The following is an 18,677-nucleotide window of genomic DNA, read 5'->3' as shown; positions in this document are numbered from 1 at the left end:
TGTGCAGTAGAACACTGGAACGTATTCCTCCTATTAACTGTAACACAGTACCCATTGACCTACCTCTCCCATCTGCCCCTCTTCCCTACCTTCCCCAGTCTCTGATAACCACTGTTCTACTTTCTACTTCTATGAGATCAACCTTTTTAGATTCCCTATGTAAGTGAGATCATGCAGTATTTGTCCTTCTGTGCCTGGCCTATTTCGCTTATATCCTGATTTGATCATTATACAATGTATACATGAATCAAAACATTACACTGTACTTCATAAATAGGTACAATTATTATGCATCCATTAAAAATAAAATTTAAAAAAAAAGAAGGCTCTTGTTTCCTCTTATCTGCCAGTCAGCAAGAACTGTGCTACTCAAAATGTGGTCCACAAACTAGGTTGTTCAGCACACTGTTAGCAAGACAAGTACAGAAATTGGTCCTTCACCACAGATGGTTTAAGAAATTCGGCTTGACATCATGGCCTGACAGTCTGAATCCATAGTGAGCAGAGTGTAGGCTCAACCCTGGCACTCTGCTCTATATTGTACTTTGCTAGGAAGATTCTAGGAGACACATGGGTTTGCTGCAGCCAATCTGAAGTAGTGGAAGGGGAGGGAAGTAGGACTGATGTTCACCCTGTAGTAATTCTCTGGCTCTATGCCTGAAACAGGGACACTGAGTAACTCCCTGGCCTGCACGCCCAGCATGTGTGAGAGATAAGGAGAGGGGAACCCACTGCATGCCACATAGGTAGGAAGAGAAGGGACTTGCCTCTCTGAGTATTTGGATGTCTAGTGGCTCTGGGATAGGGGACAGATTTCCCCCAAAGTTGGTATTAGTTTTCCCCTCCATGGAAGTAAATCTGCGGATCCAGAGAGAACAGTGCTACTGTGGGCCAAGATTTTCCCAGAGACTACTGAGGTACAGTCATCCCTTGATATCCATAAAGGATAGGTTCCAGGACCTCTGTGGATACTAAAATCTGAGGGTGCTCAAGTTGCTGACAAAATGGCATAGTATGAGTATTTGTATTTAAACTATGCACATCCTCCCATATGCTTTAAATCATTTCTAGATTACTTATAAACCTAATAAGTGTAAATGCTATGTAAGTAGCTGTTATACTGTATTGTTTAGGGAATAATGGACAAGAAAATAAAATCCATACGTGATGAGTACAAATGCAATTAAAAAAAAAAAAATTCTGATCTGAAATTGGTTGAATACACAGATGGGGAACCAACGGATAGAGAGGGCCTATTGTACTTCCTTTATAATAAGCACATACCTTGGCAGACAGGAACACAAACATCCCACTGGCTGTTCTGCCATATTCCCCCAATCCAATCTCCCATTGGCACAAAACACTCTCTCTTGCTTTGGATGTGGAGAAATAGCTGAGGGCCCCTCACCAGGCTCTTCTCAGGAGATGGAATCAACCTCATTGCAGGACTGCTGAGAGTAGATGAAGCATCTAGCCTAATGCTAATTACATACTGGGTATCTGTTAGCTCTCCCTTTTTATGTCAAAAGCCTCCAACAAATGGTTTTATCCCCTGCTGAAGCACACTCTCCGTCATATAGCTTTGTGTACCTCTCACAGTATTTATCTTATTTACTTCTCTATCTTGTCATACAGGGTTTTATCCTCATTTCTGTATTCAACGAAGAACTTGAGGATTAGGACTATTTCAGCTTCCAATCCTTTGTGGTCCATAATTTAAAGTGGATTCTTCATCGCTATTTATGATATTAATTAGTTGTATTGCTTTTAAATTACAAATATTAAAAATATTTCTGATAGCAAAATAGTACATGCACAGCAAAATCATGCTATTTTTAATAAACAAAACTGAAAATATAAATAAACATGTTCTACAAAGGTGAAAACAATATACCTACACAAAGAAACACTCTTTGTTTCTAAGAAAGCAAAACATAAAACTACATCTCAGGGAGGATTCATTTATAACTTCTTACTTTGCAAACTTGACACAATACATTTTAACTTGACATGTGCTTTATTCCATATAATTAAAAAATAACAAAATAACAAAATATGTTAGAAATCTTGTTGAAATATACAAAAATTTACCGTAATTTTTGAGTCTTGGATGTTTAAGTAACAAAAACAGAGTATCCCTATGGATGGCATGAGCAGTGTTATATCATAGCTTTGCACCATAATGTTTTTATTTTTAGGCTCTTCATTTATTTTTGTCTTCTTTCAAAGTTCTACCTAAGAAAGCAGTATTAATAAAAAAATGGAAGGGATTAGAATCTATTTATGAGCTCTGGACACCAGTATCCCATTCCCCTATTTCACTCCCCTTATTCTAGTTTGAAATGGCTGTGGAACACATTATTATTTAATTCATGAAGATTTAGTGTTACTCCCTCAACTGGCAACAAAAGTTGCTCTTTAATAAGGCACAGGGTGCTTAGAGATGGCAGTGCAAGGTGATTCTCACATTCTTTGGGCCAACCCTACACAGCTAATTCCAGGGAAGGGAATATTATAACACACTCTCCCTAAGAAGCCTCTTTCAGTCTGCTCGGAGAACTGTCAGGTAAAGATAACTTAGTGCTTACAAGTGCTCTATTATTACTACAATAATAATTATTAAACTACAAGTTATCTACTACATTATTACTCTGCCTCTATTTATGTTTTCTCACTCTTTAAAACATTTCCCCAAAAATGGTTAAAAGAGATGTTTTTAAAACTATACTTTTATTTATTTTTATTGTCCTACCTAATCCCCATAGGACATTTAGTTCTCACAGTTTTATCATTGGAAGTGAAGAACCCACTAGATTTCCAAGCCTTCTAAGAAGAGAAACTAAATACTATAATCATTTTCTGCTTTAGTTTTGGAAACTTTAGTTTTTTGTATAAAGGGGAAAAAAAAACAAAAAACAACCCATCCCCCCAAAATCTTTGATGTTTGTTATCTCAGTGTACTTGGTGAAGAAGCAGTCTTGGCCTCCAAGTACAGAAGATGACTTTTCCTTCCTGGTTAGTAGCAGAACCTGGGTGTCAGGTGAGCTGACCATGACTTAGAGTGGGACTCCAGGTAACTAATGTCAACAAACTTTGGGACCACAAAAAGTGGAAAATGAGAAACTTCTATCTTACTACATTGTGTCTTCTAAGAGAGCAGGCCTGGGAGTAGTAGTATATCTGTTTCTATCAGAATGACAATTGCTTCGGTATTCTCAGGAAGATGGTAATATCTTGGAATGGCAGCAGTTTTCCGTGAGTCAGCAAACGTAGTATATGGGTCCCACGTGGTATATGCATCTGCTTTAGATTTGTTTTTAAAGAAAAACCTTTAGCTTTTGTCTGAAGTCAGCTATGGATGACAGCATCAGGGAGCGTTCCACCTTGCTCCTGAGCCAGGGCATTCCTGGCAAGAAAAGATCTATTTAAAGATGAACGACCGAGATCGGATTGTGCCTTCCCTTTGGTCGAGCTGTTTTCTTATTTGTGACTGTAAGAAAACACACACACATGTGTATCTGTTACTGAGTGATTTTAAGATAAACTCTGGCTTTTAACAAATATCATTATTGTTTGTTTTTGGCAGCTGGCTAGTACGGGATCCAAACCCATGAACTTATCAGCACCATGCTCTAAAGCAAGTGAGCTAACTGGCCATCCCATAACAAATATTAAATAAGACATGCTGATTAGTATAGAAGCCATGCAACTATAAATTAATTATCATTTCCCCCTCCTCCCCAAGTTTTAACTTGGTTTTCTGTATTTTTCTCAGGAGACATATTGTAAAGTGGTTGCTAAAACATGTACAAATTAGGAATTGGTCTAATACTTATAGTAATCCATAAAGTGCAATACTATTCAATGAACCACAAGAAAGATATAGATATAAAATTATTGATAAGGAAAGATGGTCATAATACATTAAGTGGAATTAGCAGGTAAAGAACACTAGAGAATGATTAAATTTTGTTTTTAAATATTTATTTACACAGGAAGAAGTCTTAAAGTGTGTCCATTTGATATATTTTTGCCTTAATTTTTCTATAATGAGTATGTGTCACTGGATAATTACAAAAATAGAATAAGAAATTAATACATATCTGAGCAAAGGTTTCTTATAGTGAAGTATTTCCTCACTGAATATAAAATTCATTGGAACAATCTCAAAATTAGTGGCATATTTATTTGGATTTTAAACCAAAAAGATAACTGAAACCAAAGGTCCCAGTAGCTAGAAAGGAATATTCAAGATTCTCAGTTTTGAGAGAACACATATATATCAGATAATTTCACAAAAAATAATTAGGAAAAAAATGTTTTACTTTTGAAAACATCAAGGGTTTCAAGATGGTATTTATAAGAAATTTTAAGCTTTAAGGACAAGCTCGTGGCTAACAACTCAGAATTTGCAAATATATGCAAAAAATGTATGAAACTGGTAAATGTCTATAAGCATTCCATCTTCCCCCAGGAGGTATATAGAAAGTAGATAAAATAAGCCAGCTTTTGTCCTTGACCTGCACAAGGTGACACTTAAACTGAAAACTAAGCTAAGTTTTTCTGGCAAGCTTCCTTCTTTGATAATTTAAAAGGTTTTTGAGCCAGAGAAATATATCAACTTTCTTCTGTGAGACCAGCTCCCAAGTGTCCTCCTCCAGACAAAACTAGACTAACCTGCACACCTTAAAGGAAGACAGATCAATGCTGGGGCACTAACTAAGGCTCTAGGCTGAGATCTGAATACAGCTCCATCCTTTCTTTTTTACAACCCCATCTCCATTTCTTCTCATGTCCCAACAAGAATGAACAGACTGTTCCACCAGCCTGCAAGTAGTGATCCCTTTGATTCTTGGATATAATCTGACTCTTTCAACAGAAATATATATGAAATCATCAACTTGCTATTTCTCAAAACTAGGCATTCCAGGACTTTTACAACTCACCAATTTCCAGCGTAATATCTTGATCCACTCATCAGCTTCTACTCCTGTCTTTGCACAGAGGTAAAATGTCCTGAATGGAAATACTAAGCTGATAAGGCAAAAGAAAGAACATAAGACACTCCAGATGGTTAGTTGCATATATATCAGTTGAATGCTAATTACAGTATTCCAAGGCAAAAAAGAATTGATATAGGGCCTGGGTAAGTAACTTGAAGAGCTGGTATACACGGAGCTATTCCTGCCAGCAAACTGCAGAAATGTCGAGGAAGTCGTAGATTCATATTATTACAGGCCAGATTTATCTTCTCTGAGACTTCAAAGAAGAAAAAAACATGTTCAGAACAACCCTAGATCCTTTCGTTGCTCTTGTCACAGGCTGAGTACAATAGTTATGTGTTTATTTGGCTGATCTCTCAAATAATTCAGAAGCTGTGCTGTGATTCAAAGAATAAGCAAGACAGATAAGGGAGAGTTTGCTGAAAAAACATTTGTGTTAGCCTGCTTTGATGAAGATAACTCTGCGGATGTAGACAGTTTTAACTATTTAGGACAGGAAAAAGAGACAATAAAACTCCTCAGCTAGTTCTTTTTGCTCATCTCTGGCCATGAGTTAGTCTCTGCTGGAAGGAAGATGACCTTTCCTATTGGCACGAGAGTCTTTTCCAGGGTAAATGGTAATTCTTCATTTGACTGCCTTTGACTATATAGTCAAAATCATCTGAATGACAAGGTCAGACCTAAGTTATATCTTGCCTATTTTTCCTGTACTTAGAGTTGAGATGCAAAGTACTAAGAATATTTTTTCCTTTTGTGAAAAAAAAAAAGCCTTGAACCAAAATTCAGAAAGGTTTTTATAGCCTAAGGCCTAAGTAGCATATTTTGTTAATACCTGTAATTAATGTTGAATAGATAAGAGGTGTGTCCCTGTGTGTGGCAGCTAAAACTTTGATGTGAGGTCCAGTTGAGTGGTGAGTGGATAGTGGTGGAGAGGGAGTGATATTGATATTGTGCATACAATGTATAAAGCTGGTTTCTGGAATTGTCATCTTTTAGTAGTCCCTGTGGGAGACATTATTAATTGCCTATTAACACAGACACTTTTCTCTTTCTTCTTGCTAACAGAACCACAGGCAGTAAATCCTAATTAGTTTAAAGCAATTATGATCATGCTACCACTTTTTCCTGGCCTCCCCTGCTGCTAGGGATGGCGATAGCACCCAGTGATGGCCAACGAGACACAAAGGAAAACATGACGGGGTGTTTCTAGGAAAATGTTAGCTTTCCCGATAAAAAGGGATGGACATGCTGATTCCATCCCTACACATTTCTTTCTGCTTATGTGAAAACAGGAGGCCTAATATCGGAGTAGCCACTTGGATCCTGAAATAGCCAGCGAGGGTAGCCTGTGGTTCAGCCAGCCAGAACTGCAGAGACACTGGATCTGACCTTGTCATGCTAACTGCCTGCCTCCCGAATTTTTGTTGTATGAGAAAAATAAACCTCTGTTAGCTTACATGGCATCTTTATGTGAATTTTAAAAAGATATTCATTGTTCGTTGATATTATAGAATAAATGTTAATTTTCTCAGATGTAATAATGATATTGTAGTTCTATAGGTGACATTTTTATTCTTAGGAGATACATACTTGAGTCTTTAGGAGAAAAGTGCCATGATGTCTGCAACTTACTTTCAACTGGTTGGGGAAAAAAGAGGTAAATAGAGATAAAACAAATATGGAAAAATTCTAATAATTGCGTCTAGGTGGAGGGTATATGGATATATAAGTCTTTCAACTTGTGTATGCTTAAAAAACTTTAAAAGTTGGTGGGAAATAAGACACCCTTTTCTTAAGACTCCTCTCCCAGTTAGAAAATTTTCATAATATACTGATTATGTTAGAACAAAACACGTTTGTGCCATCTGCCAGGAATTGTCTTAAGAATACAAATCACCCATCATTGTAGTCAACAAAGTTATAATTAAAATTGAGGGAAAAAATCTCAAAGAAATAAAGCTAAGATGTGAACAGCATCATCATACGTGCATCACGCTTGTGCCATATACAACCTAAACCCAGCCAAGCTGCCCGTTTGTTCAAGCCACTTTAAATGAGGTTTTATGTCATTCTCAGCTAAAACCACTCTTAACATGTAAGCTCTCTGCCAGGGTTAAATCATGCCCCTCAGATCTGAACGTTTGTAGACATTAAGACATGCAGTTTTTTGGAGTTCCAGTCAAGATGGCAGAATAGACGGTCCTCAGTGTCACTCTCTCCCAATCAATTTACAACTATAAAAATGTAACATCAGCCAAACTGGGGCTGCTGGAGCTCAGGGGAAGAGGAGGAGAGATATACAGAGTTCATGAAGGTGGGAGAAACCACGATGAGAGAAAGAAAAAACTGCCCTGGGTGTTTTGGGATGCGTCTGCTTTAAGGCTGGAGCTGCTGAGCACATGAAGCAGGAGCCAGCAGAAGCCCCAGCTGTGCCCTTCAGATGGAGTTACTTGGAGGCGGCAGGCGAGAAGAGGACCTTGGTACCTCCCAGATCAGCAAGACCACTAATAGGGTTCCTATGGACCCACGTAGGAGAGAGGAGCCAGAAGAGCTGAAAAAGGGGAGCCATTCAGAGGCTGGTGAGTCATCGCAAGGGACCGGCCAAGGCCCGTCCCATGGGAAGTATTTGGAGCACATGTGGTGGGGGAGACAGGCCCACCAGGAGAACAATGGGACACAGCAAAGACAGCTGACCCACCCCCCAATCAGTGCAGGACCACTCAGAGGAGACTGGTCAGGACTATAGAACTGCCGGGGGTGCAGTTTGATGAAAAAACTCAGGCCCAGATCAGAGTTTCTACACAACCCAGGTGCACTGGGTCTCTGGAGAGCCGGAAATACCTATAAGGTCAACCATTAAACCCTGAGATGCACAAAAAGCCTTCCCTAGGGAAACAGCAGCAAAGCAGCCATTTAGCCCAACCACATAGCTCAAGTACTGGTTCCCACAGGAAGTTCCCCCATTTTAGAAGTAAGCAAAGGACAAAAAATTAGTTCCAGCCCAGGCACACCACCAGCACCTCGGGGCGTGCCAGGGAACATGATGCATAGAGCTGGGGACCAAATCCCTGCCCACAACCACTCACACCACTAGCACCTCAGAGCCTGCCTAGGGGCCCACCCAGGAACTCTGCATGGAGCCAGGGACCTGACCCCCTCCACAACCAGGCATACATTTGGAGCATACCAAAAACATCACCTCCGTGTGGGTGGCCCACCACAGCCACCACAATAACCACATCTGTTGTGAAAGTGGCTAGATGTCACAACCCCCATGCAGATGGTCCACCGGCCACTGGAGTGCAGTGACACAGGAGAGTCACCAGTGGAGACCAAAGAAAAGAAGAGGATGTCTCCACAAAGCCCATTCCAGAGTGACAGAAGAAGCAGCTGTTCTATGATAATACTGGGGGAACTGAACACACCTCTCAGCATTGGACAGATCATCTAGGCAACAAATCAACAACATAACCATTACTCCTTCAGAGGGAGAGAAGAAATCTAGGGTTTTCAGGAGTGGGAGGGGGGAGGAAGAGGGGGATAGGAAGAGATTGGTCAAGAGGCATAAAGAATATGTACAATTTGTAACAATATACATACTAGTAATATTGATTTGATCAACATATGTCAACATTGAACCCCCAAAATATGTATAATGAATTATGATTCAATTAAAAAAAAAAAAAGACATACAGCTTTTTATTCCTTAGCTAAAATAAGTATCTGGCAAGGAAACTTTTAAAAATATTTTCTTTATAAAACAACTTACCAAAAACAGTTTACTCTTTCCTGTGAATAATCAAATTGTACAGCTGAGCATTCTGTTAAATCTAGGATCCGAATTGGTTCTGGTGACTAAAAAAAAGAAGAGCAACCTATGTCATCATAAACCATGTAAATACACAAAACTGTCCATCACTTATTTCCCTAATAAATCATCCACTATGTGCAACTGTTGACTTTCCTTTCATTGAGAAGACTGATAATAAGAAAGCCTTTCTAAGTGAAGTCACCAACCCCCTAGTTTTGGAATTAGTCTTTCATGAAACTGGGCATTAAGAAGAGATTGCCTTTAATGATTTACATTTGATGGAGATGGATTTTAACACATGAAAGTTACTGATATTTTTCTCTCATCTTTTTAAACCTACTTTCTCAGAAATTTTACATAAGAAAGCAAAAAGAAATGAAATAATTTTAAACTGGCTTAATGAAAGGGGCATGGGAAATGGACATATTTTTAATAAAGAGTGAAATTGCTGCAGAGAGACAGTTTATAAATTGTGGTAAGAGAACAATTTCATTGCCCTAAACAGGGGGAATTATGTGCCTTGGGGAGCTGCAGCTTAGCCAGTTTAAGAGAGCAATTTCTGAGATATACATCTCATCTTTGCAAAAGAACTCTGCTCATATCAGGAATTAAGAACTCACATCTCTAATCATTTATTGGATGTTTTAGGTAGACTTAAGAATATCAGGAATTCTAAAGGCAGATGTTCTTTTTATCTAGAGAGAAAGGGAAACTGTATTATCATGTTTCTCACCATCTGGTCTTTGAAGTATTTCAGTTCATTCCTGTGCAAAGTAAACCATCTTGTTTTCCAGGTCTGAGAAAAACACACACACACACACAAAATTTGAATACAGGAGTGCAATATTTGAACTGGATAATTTACTTTCATTTTAAAAGTATCTAAAAAATTAGATGCAATAAACCTGAAAAAATGTTGTTGTTTGTCATTTCTGAGAAATAAGTTTCAAAATATCAACAAAAATGATTGTATGCATTAAGTTCAGAATGAAGGCAGAGATATTATTAGCATTTTTAAACAAATAAGGGCTGGCCCACTTGGTTAGAGCACAGTGTTGATAACACCAAGATCACGGGTTTGGATACTCGTACTAGCCAGCTGCCAAAAAAAAAAATCCCCCTAAAAAACAAATCAAAAAAGAGAAATAACCTGTCATAAATATCCAAGGTGATTTTTAACAAACCACTAAAATTTCCATCTCATTAACTTTATAATGAAAATAGATATTTTTTGAGCACCTACTACGGGCTACAATACTGTCCTTGGAGCGTTTGTGTATGTTATAGCCAGTCCTCATATAACAATGCCAAATATTGTTCTTGTCTTACAAATAAGCAAATTGAAGTTTAGGAATCTTGAACCACATGATATTCTCAACCTGTCTCAGAATTCTGTGGCATCAATGATAAAAAAAATGTTACCCACTGCCACCTTCTTATAAACTAATAGAACCCCAATCTATATTGGATGGTAATATGCCCAGTTAAAAGAAGTAACAGAAGATTTAAAAATTAATATGCTATCTGTAAATACTTCCTGTCAGTCTAATAGGGCCATAGCTAAATTCAAGCAGGGCAGTATCCGTGAGAAAGGATAAACACCCTGACTCTTAACATGGGAAGGAGCAGACATTACTCCATGAAGGTCTTCCTGGCATATTACAATGAAATAGAGTAACTTTAAAGGTACAATCACATTAACGGGGGATAGTTAGAAACTCTGAACTTGTAAAGTCCTCAATTGTATTTTCATTTGGATTTTATAACATAGTTTCATTAGTACCAGTGATATTTCTGGCCTACCTCTAAGTAAACATTTTGTACAATTTTGACTTGTTTCTTTGTTCTTTGTAAAAAAAAAAAAAAAAAGGAAAGAAAAATGTTCTAGAGTTTACTCGCTACCTTCAGTCTCAGTTATTCCATTAAAAGAAGTGTATGTTTTCTTGAGCATTAACTGTAAGATACTCTTATGCAGGACTTTGCCAAAAAATAGTCATTTTTCAGATTTTTGACTAATAAGAAAGCCATGAAGATGAACTGTTGAAAGGTGAAAGGTAAATACTGTAAGTGGGTCAAAATGAGTAGGCAACTATGCTTTTAAAAAAAGCTGTCAACATGAGAATTGAGTCTACGTGACTTGTTCTCCTTTTTTGTGGTTGGCATGAGCAGTAACACACTTCCTTACCTTGACCAGGCCGCCCTGTTTGGTGAGGTAGCCTTCTTTGGTGCCCAGCTGAAAAAGAAAGGAGCATCTAGTGAAGCCCGGAACTGTCACAACATGATGATGTGACTTTCTATTTCTGTCCTATTTTAAAATGAAGAACAAGTTTGCCTGTGATCTTTTAATGATCACCTTTCATTCTTCACCTAGGCATTTGAAAATCTGCCATGGGCTGTGAGACTGTTTTCAGACCAGATCATCTGGTATAGTTCTGCAGCAACAGGCAACAATTAAAAGGCTCTCTAGCAATTTCCAAACAGTAAACCATACCATTTCACTTATAAAAGTCCGTGTTTCTCAAAATGTGTCATGTGAAACTCAGCTGCTTGGATCATGGGTATTAGCACATAAACATGTACACACATACATCTGTGGTCAACACATTTGGGAAACTGGATTAAGAAAGTAAAAAAAGGGCTGGCTGGTTCGCTCAGTTGATGAGAGCATGGTGCTGATAATACCAAGGTCCAAGGTTCGATTCCCGTACTGGCCAGCCACAAAAAAAAAGTCACTGAGAAAAGTAAAAAGATTTCTTTACTTCGGACTTCCCGGAGTCTGTATTACGCTAACACGCTTTGTGATTTTTAAAGAGGGAAACTTAGAAATAGCATTTCCAACATTTATTTTATCATATAATCCTCTTCTCCACTCCCACCACCTTTTGGTTTGACAGACTTGAGACCTATATTGCATGGAACAGAACTTCAGGAGTGCAGATTTATTTACACCTGATTTATCCATGTGAATAGACATTTGAATAAGACAAGTACCCTAAGATCAAGAAATTTATAACTTCATAAATTTCTGAAGAAATTGAATTCCTGGTAGGATATTTTGTTCTAATATGGTGTCATAATATGTCTTATTTTAGTAAGGAAAAAAATGAATAAAAATTGGGAAATGACTTGGTTGACGTCAAGGTTCTTTTTATGGGAATTCCCAGAGTATTTTTTCCTGAGGTGAATTCTCTCTACCAAATAAAAAGAGGAACAACCACCACCACAGAAAAAGAGTTAAAGCAAGAAATAATATACAACCACTTCTTTTAAAATTCTTATGGCATAAAAGTAAGAATAAACTCCACAGGTGTTCATTTAAATAATGTTAAACAGTATTGGTGAATTTGATATCATGTAATCAGTTTGATTTATTTTGATGTTAAATAAATTGAACGAACTGAATTGAGTTTAGGTATGTTATGGAAATGGCAAAAATTAACATTTTGAGTTGTTGCAGGTTAAGTAGAGGCAAAGTTAATTAAAGGCAAATTGTTGTATGAAAGACCCTGACAGCATTATTCATTGAAATCAAGCTGAGGAATAATGCTATTCACTCCATCTCACCTCCATCCAAACAATATACTATAAGTCTAGTATTTTTCTAAAGTTTTGTAGGTAGGTGGAAGGCTGCAGAGGGAAGCTGAGAACATTAATTTTACTCAGTGTCTCAGGATGTAAGAAATGAAATAATTATATAGCAGATTTATCTTTAAAGACATCTATAATCTGTCATAGGAAGGATGTTTATAAGATCCCCAAATTGGAAATGATCTAAATGTTTAAAAATAAAGAATTAGCCTTCCTGCCATCCTGCCTGCCTGCCATAAATGTAGTCAAAGCTATCAGGTGGGTAAAGCAAGGCAGGCATCAGTGTGAGTGTGTGCAAGGCATTCCTGCACCTTAGTACAGAATGGTGGAGACCAAGCAGGGTACAGGGAGCATCTATGTGGCAGTGGTGGCGATAGTGGTGGCAACATCTTGGTGTAAGGTGTTGAAGCTGGCAGGGTGAAGAGGGCAACTACTCCAAGGGATGCAGGTGATGGCCAGTGCACAATTTCTGAGCCAAGTTGGGCTCAGTGGGCATCTGTGGTGAGCAGTGGCCTGGAACTAGGTGCTGGAGCATCAGTTAGGTGACCAGACTTTCTAGGGTAGGGGAGCAGGTAGTTGGAGCAGCAATTGGAGATAGCTTACTTTCGACTGATCATCAAATAAGTAAGAGTATTGAAGATAATGAGGTCTACATTCCTTGCTGTGGGAGAGGGGAGTTACAAAAAGGAAAAAGAAAAAAACTAGAATGAGCTTTGTGGTACTGGATTAGGATTGAGGTCTTGGTGTGAACTGATAACCATTTGATGGATGGATGGATAGAGAAATAAACACAAACGTAAAGTATGTATGTATACATATGTATGTACTGTACATACATATTTTCCCCAGGTCTGTTTGCTGAGTGGGCTGGGACAGTGACGTCCCAATTATAATAACCATGTAGTACCCAGATGGTAATTTCTAAAGTACCACTCTGCAGAAAAAAACAAAAAACAAAAAACAGGGTTTCTTGAAGAAATCACTGATTTTAGAGCTGGGTACTAGGAAAGTACAAGATAAGCCTGGAACATCTTGCTATATCAGAAAGTAAGAAAGTTCTTAAAAAATTATGAGGCATATAGATACAGAAGCCACCTTAACAGGACTCTTATTGGCCAAATCTGGGAAAATTTGAAGGATCAAAATAAACAATGATAGTCATGATTAGAATTCATAGATATAAAAATAAATGGTTGCATAAATGTGGAGAATAAAGAGCTTTTCCTTAGAGTACAACGACAATCAATAAATGTAAAATAAATAGTAGAATCAAAGAGTCACCATTTGGCAACAATCACAGTCATGATTAAGACAGCCAAGAAACATCAATGAATGCTAAATTTGGTGGATAAAAGTTTAATGAAGAACAGGATATTTACACGGTCTCAAATAACCTCCCTCCAAATATTTATTAATGACAAAGGGAATAAAGTGATTTTAGAGTGAAGAAACTTGGCAGACACCACTTAAGTAGTCAAACACATGGTAATGGGGTAAACTGAACTCGTGTTCCATCCAAGAGCATGCAGTGAGAAGCACAAAGCATCACTTCTGTGGTATTTCTACCCAAAATGCAAAACCTGAATCTAATCATGATTCAACATCAGACAAATCGAAGATGAGAAACTGTTCACAGAATAAGGGGCCTTTAATTTTCAGAAGAGTCAAAGTCACAAAATCGAGGAAAAACTGAAGTGTTTTTCACTCGAGAGACGGGACACATAAGTGCAACTTGTGATTGGGGACTGGGTCCCTTCATTCTACGGGACCTTACTGGGAAAACTGGCGAAACGAGAATGGGATCTGTGGATGAGATGGTGGCACAGTATCAACATTAATTTCCTATTTGAATGACTGTGAGGTCATGTAGGCAAATGTACTTGTTTGTAATAAATACACACTATCAGGGCAATAGGGCATCATGTAGGCAATTTACTCTCAAATGGCTCAGGAAGAACAAAGCTCTTTGTACTATTCTTACAATTATTCTGTAACTTTGAAATTATGTCAAATAAAAAATAGTATGTAAAAACATAATAGAGGGATTAACTAAATAAATCAATATATCCAAATAATGGAATATTAAAGAATTTGTTTAAGGGTGTTTTAGAAAACTATGTAATAACATGGAAGCTGTTCACAATATATAACTAATTAAATAAGCATATTCTATCTACAGTGAAGGGCTCATTATTTTATATAGTACAAGTGTTGATACATATGTGTGTGTATCTATATATCTATATCTATATCTATGTCTATTCACGACAAAGACTGGAAGGATAAACATCAAAATGTTAAATGTGAGAAGAGCCTCAAGGCCAAAATACTGGAAAAGGCCAACATGCGAGGGAGGGCTCTAAGAAGAGGAACCATAAAACGTGTCAGAGATTACAGAATAAAAAGAGAGAGATGTTGCAGAAGCAAAGGAAACAGGATTGTTAGAAAAAGGGAGTTGTTAAAAATGTCAAAATACCATAGAAGGGAATCTAAGGAAACTCATGTTTTAGATAGGACCTATTCTGTGTCAGGAACTTGAAATATATCATCCCACTTAATCTCTATCAGTATAATTAATTGGTATTTCACAGTTAACATGTCCAAAACAGAACTCCTGTTTCCAATCCCCAAAACCCACTCCCCCTGCAGTTTTAGCCATCTTAGTAAATGGCAGGATTGTTTACTCTGTTGCTCTTTTTTTCACATATTACATTCAAGCCAAGTAAGTCTTGTCTCTTCTACTTCAAAACACATCCTGAAATTGACCAGTTCTTATCCCTTCCCTGCATTTTAACTACCAGTGCTTATCCCCTTCCCCAGGTTTAATGATCAACATCTCTTTAGCTTCTATGACCCTGTCCACTGTTGGGAAACAATTATCCATGGGTCTCTTCAGTTTCTGAATGTCTTAGAGCAAGGCACTACCAGCCCTTCATTGCAGACCAATTTTTAAAACATGTTTGTGTAGCAAACAGCTTTAGAAGATAGAAATAATGACTTCCCCAGGGCAAAAGGCAGACATGCTTATTGCCCATTATAAAATATTTGCATTCCCTAAGCTCAGGGTTCCTCTCCTGTAACAGAACACACTATGTATGTAGGTATTACCTGGCCCTTTTCATGTTGCCTTGTGGGGACCAGCACAAATATTGATATTCTGGCTATTGTGGTGAGTAACACACTATCCTTCATCTCTGACACAGAAGACTTGTGTCATCCATCACCATCCATGAAACTGTGACAGGCTAACTTGTTAGCTTGCAAGTAGGGCAAAGTCTCAGACTCTTCACAGCTCTTGACACCTACTAATGCCAGTAGTGTCCCAGAGCATTACAACAATTAAAACACTCTCAGAAATTTCCAAACACTCAGCCGGGAGGTACTGCTCTTTGACAGCTCCATTGCCTGACATACTCTGGCCCCTCATTACCTCAGTGATCTCATCTTCCACCACTTTCCCTCTAGCTCACTCCCTCCAATCATTCAGACCTTCTTGCTGGTTTTTGAAACAGCTCAATTTAGTTCCCACCTTAGGGCTCTCGTACTGTTGTCTCTGCCTGCAGTACCCTTTCCAACCTGATGACATGAGTCACGCCTTCCTTTCAGTGAAGTCTCTGTTCAAATGTCACCTCCTCACACAGGCCCCCACTGCTTCACTCTTTTCCTCATATCCTAATTTTTGTGATGTATTACTATCTGATATTATATTACTACATCATTTATTATCTGTGACCCTAATAGAATGTGAGATTAATGAAAGGCGCGTCTTTGCCTAATTTAGTGTCAAACTCCCAGTGCCTTAAAACAGTGTTAGGTGTACTGTAGGCACTTGAAAAAAAGCTTATTTAATAAATTAATTAATTAAAGTTAATCCTATCTCAGGAACCCAATGCTATATTGATTTTTTAAAACACAAAACTAGTAATTTCCCCAAATGCAGTTGCCAAAGGATGTTAAACAGTTTTACACAAGCATTTACATTTCTGGGCAATAGGGCATCTTTGTTTTTCACTTTGAGCAAGAAGTTCTTTTAATTCCTTCTCTCCACTGCCAGAGCTTGTGCAAGAACTGCGTCCCAAAAAGAGAAAACAGAAGTGTGAAGACCCTCAGAGCCCTCAGGTTGGAGATGGAGGCGCAGTGTCATGTGGCCCTGTGGGTCAACCAGTGAAGGCTGAGAACCCCTATGTTCACTAAGGGACAGGAGCATCCTGATCAGACCAGAACTCTTGCCCCACCCATGCCAGGCCAGTCATCGAGGATTCCATAGCGAGGAGCAGTGAGAGACATTTAAGAATCCTCTAGAAAGCCTTTATAATTTTTTGTCCATATTCATATTAATACACAATACACTTCATGGGCTTCTTACTATACAGTGTAAGTCCAGTCATTCTCAACCAATCACTCACCACTATTTTAAAAAGTCCAGTATACAGACCTTTCTATGTATTGTCATATTTACATACTTGGGCAAATGAATCCACCCAATACTTGGAGTGAGTAAAGAAGATAATGAACAAGGCCTCCAGAATTTGGTCTAAAGAGGCTTATTTCTACCTAAGTGGGCTATATCTCATGCTCACACCAACCCTATGAATCAGGTATTATCTGCATTTCACTACTGATAGAGGACACACATGGTAGGGTATGGTTTGCTTGACCTCGAGTGTAGATCTTTAGGGGAAGTGTACAGAGGAGAATGTGAAGTTAAACTGAGTGCAAGTGAGAGTGATGTTGAAGGGATTGGTGCGGGGTTAGAAATGGGTAAAGATTAAATTATGAAGCGTCTTATCAAGAGGAGAACAAGAGTTGGTTAGAGAGGATGTCTTGATTTGTTCTTTGGTCTCTTCTGATTTTGGAGTATATATCATCTTGCGTTCCTAAATTTCTCTAGTTCTGATGTCTGATGCTTCGTCCTCCAACTCTAACAAAGCCAAAATACCTCTTTCTGCCAATTTCCAGGATTTTTGATTTGAAGAGCTGTAGCATAGTAACAAAAATGTAAGGTGTGCCATGAACTGGGCTAGGCTATAAAGCTACAAACACAAGCTATGATTCCTGTCCTTAGAAGTGTCAGGCTGTTGGTGAAGGCAGAGAGATGTGCAGGTAGTTAGCCTACAGCATGCTAATTCTAGAATGAAGGAAAACAGAGAGTGCTCTGGAACACAGGAAAGGGGCATTTAAAAAGAAGCTCGTGGAATCAAGGAAGGCTTCCTGGAAGATACTGATCCCTGATGCTAGTCTTGAGAGATGGGTGGACAGTAATGGTGTTGGCTGCATTTCAGAGACAGGAAGGGGAGGAGGAGCACATTGAGAGAGACAGGTCCCACTGTGTGAATGTGACAGCAGCATGAGAGGAGGCCAGAGTGGCCAGTAGGGTCCAGGTGAGCTGTGGAGACCGTGGGTACCACTGAAGGTTGTTGAGCAGGGAGGTCATGTGATAAATCTGCTTTTAAAGAAAGACCTCTCTGGTGGCTGGGTAGAAAAAAGTACGGCAGAGACAGAAAGACCACACATATTTCAATGTAATTTGTAGCTGAATATCTTCAAGTGATTATTTTTCAAGGGTAATGATTGCTAGATACCAAGAATTAGCTCTTGATATTTCATTTCAGTATTGTCCTCTTTATCAACTGTGCAAATCCAGATTTCTTAGACCAGAAGTTTTCAGCAAACAAGGAAGAGACAATAAATGGAAGAGCCCTGACAATGATAAAGGGAAGGGGGTGCTGAAGAGGAATCTTTGCAGGGTCATAGTTCATAGAACAAACATAAATAGACTCTTGGAGGAACAATGAGTGCTCCAGACGCACTGAAACTGAACAGTGGCTCATGTTGCAAAGAAGTGCCAATGTTTTATGTCTGTTCACTTCGGTCAGTGAAGGAAAAAAAGACTAGAGAAAAAATAACACCCTAAGTTTTTATAGTAAATGTGGAGAATATTTTTTCTATAGACAGTTGAAATGTAAAGGAAATTTTTTTTCTTAATTTAAGAAATTTATCAAAGAATAGCAGTTTAGTCAATGATGTGAACACAAACATTTCTCGCTCCTTCTACCATGAACTTGCTTGGCTAACTACACAGAGATTTCCGTACCATTTTCTAAGTATTTAAAATCTTATCACTATTGCATTGTATTTTTTACTATTTGCCGTGGAGCAGATGAATTAAGTCATAGGCTTCAAACCTTATATTCCTTTCCCAGTTGTATATCCCAAGCTAGAACTTTTATGTGAACAAATGGACTTTAACTCTTCTTGCAGGTAATTGCTTTTAG

The 18,677-nt window shown here is 38.3% G+C and overlaps 1 protein-coding gene across 1 annotated transcript in view; it reads right to left on the bottom strand.

The window, feature by feature from the left end:
* Window positions 1-3,421: 3,421 nt before the first annotated feature.
* DAPP1 (dual adaptor of phosphotyrosine and 3-phosphoinositides 1) overlaps window positions 3,422-18,677 on the bottom strand; it is a 50,049-nt gene continuing 34,793 nt past the window's right edge. Inside the window, exons 5-9 of the mRNA XM_063108694.1 lie at window positions 11,000-11,047; window positions 9,548-9,610; window positions 8,773-8,858; window positions 4,947-5,034; window positions 3,422-3,490 (exon numbers count right to left, since the gene is read on the bottom strand). Coding sequence (XP_062964764.1) covers window positions 3,422-3,490; window positions 4,947-5,034; window positions 8,773-8,858; window positions 9,548-9,610; window positions 11,000-11,047 — 354 coding nt within the window. The remainder of the gene's footprint in view (window positions 3,491-4,946; window positions 5,035-8,772; window positions 8,859-9,547; window positions 9,611-10,999; window positions 11,048-18,677) is intronic.

Source organism: Cynocephalus volans, chromosome 9, assembly GCF_027409185.1.
Source record: "Cynocephalus volans isolate mCynVol1 chromosome 9, mCynVol1.pri, whole genome shotgun sequence".
NCBI classification, from domain to species: Eukaryota; Metazoa; Chordata; class Mammalia; order Dermoptera; family Cynocephalidae; genus Cynocephalus; species Cynocephalus volans.
Note: the sequence above shows the minus strand (reverse complement) of the source record. Positions and strands in the feature narration are given on the sequence as shown.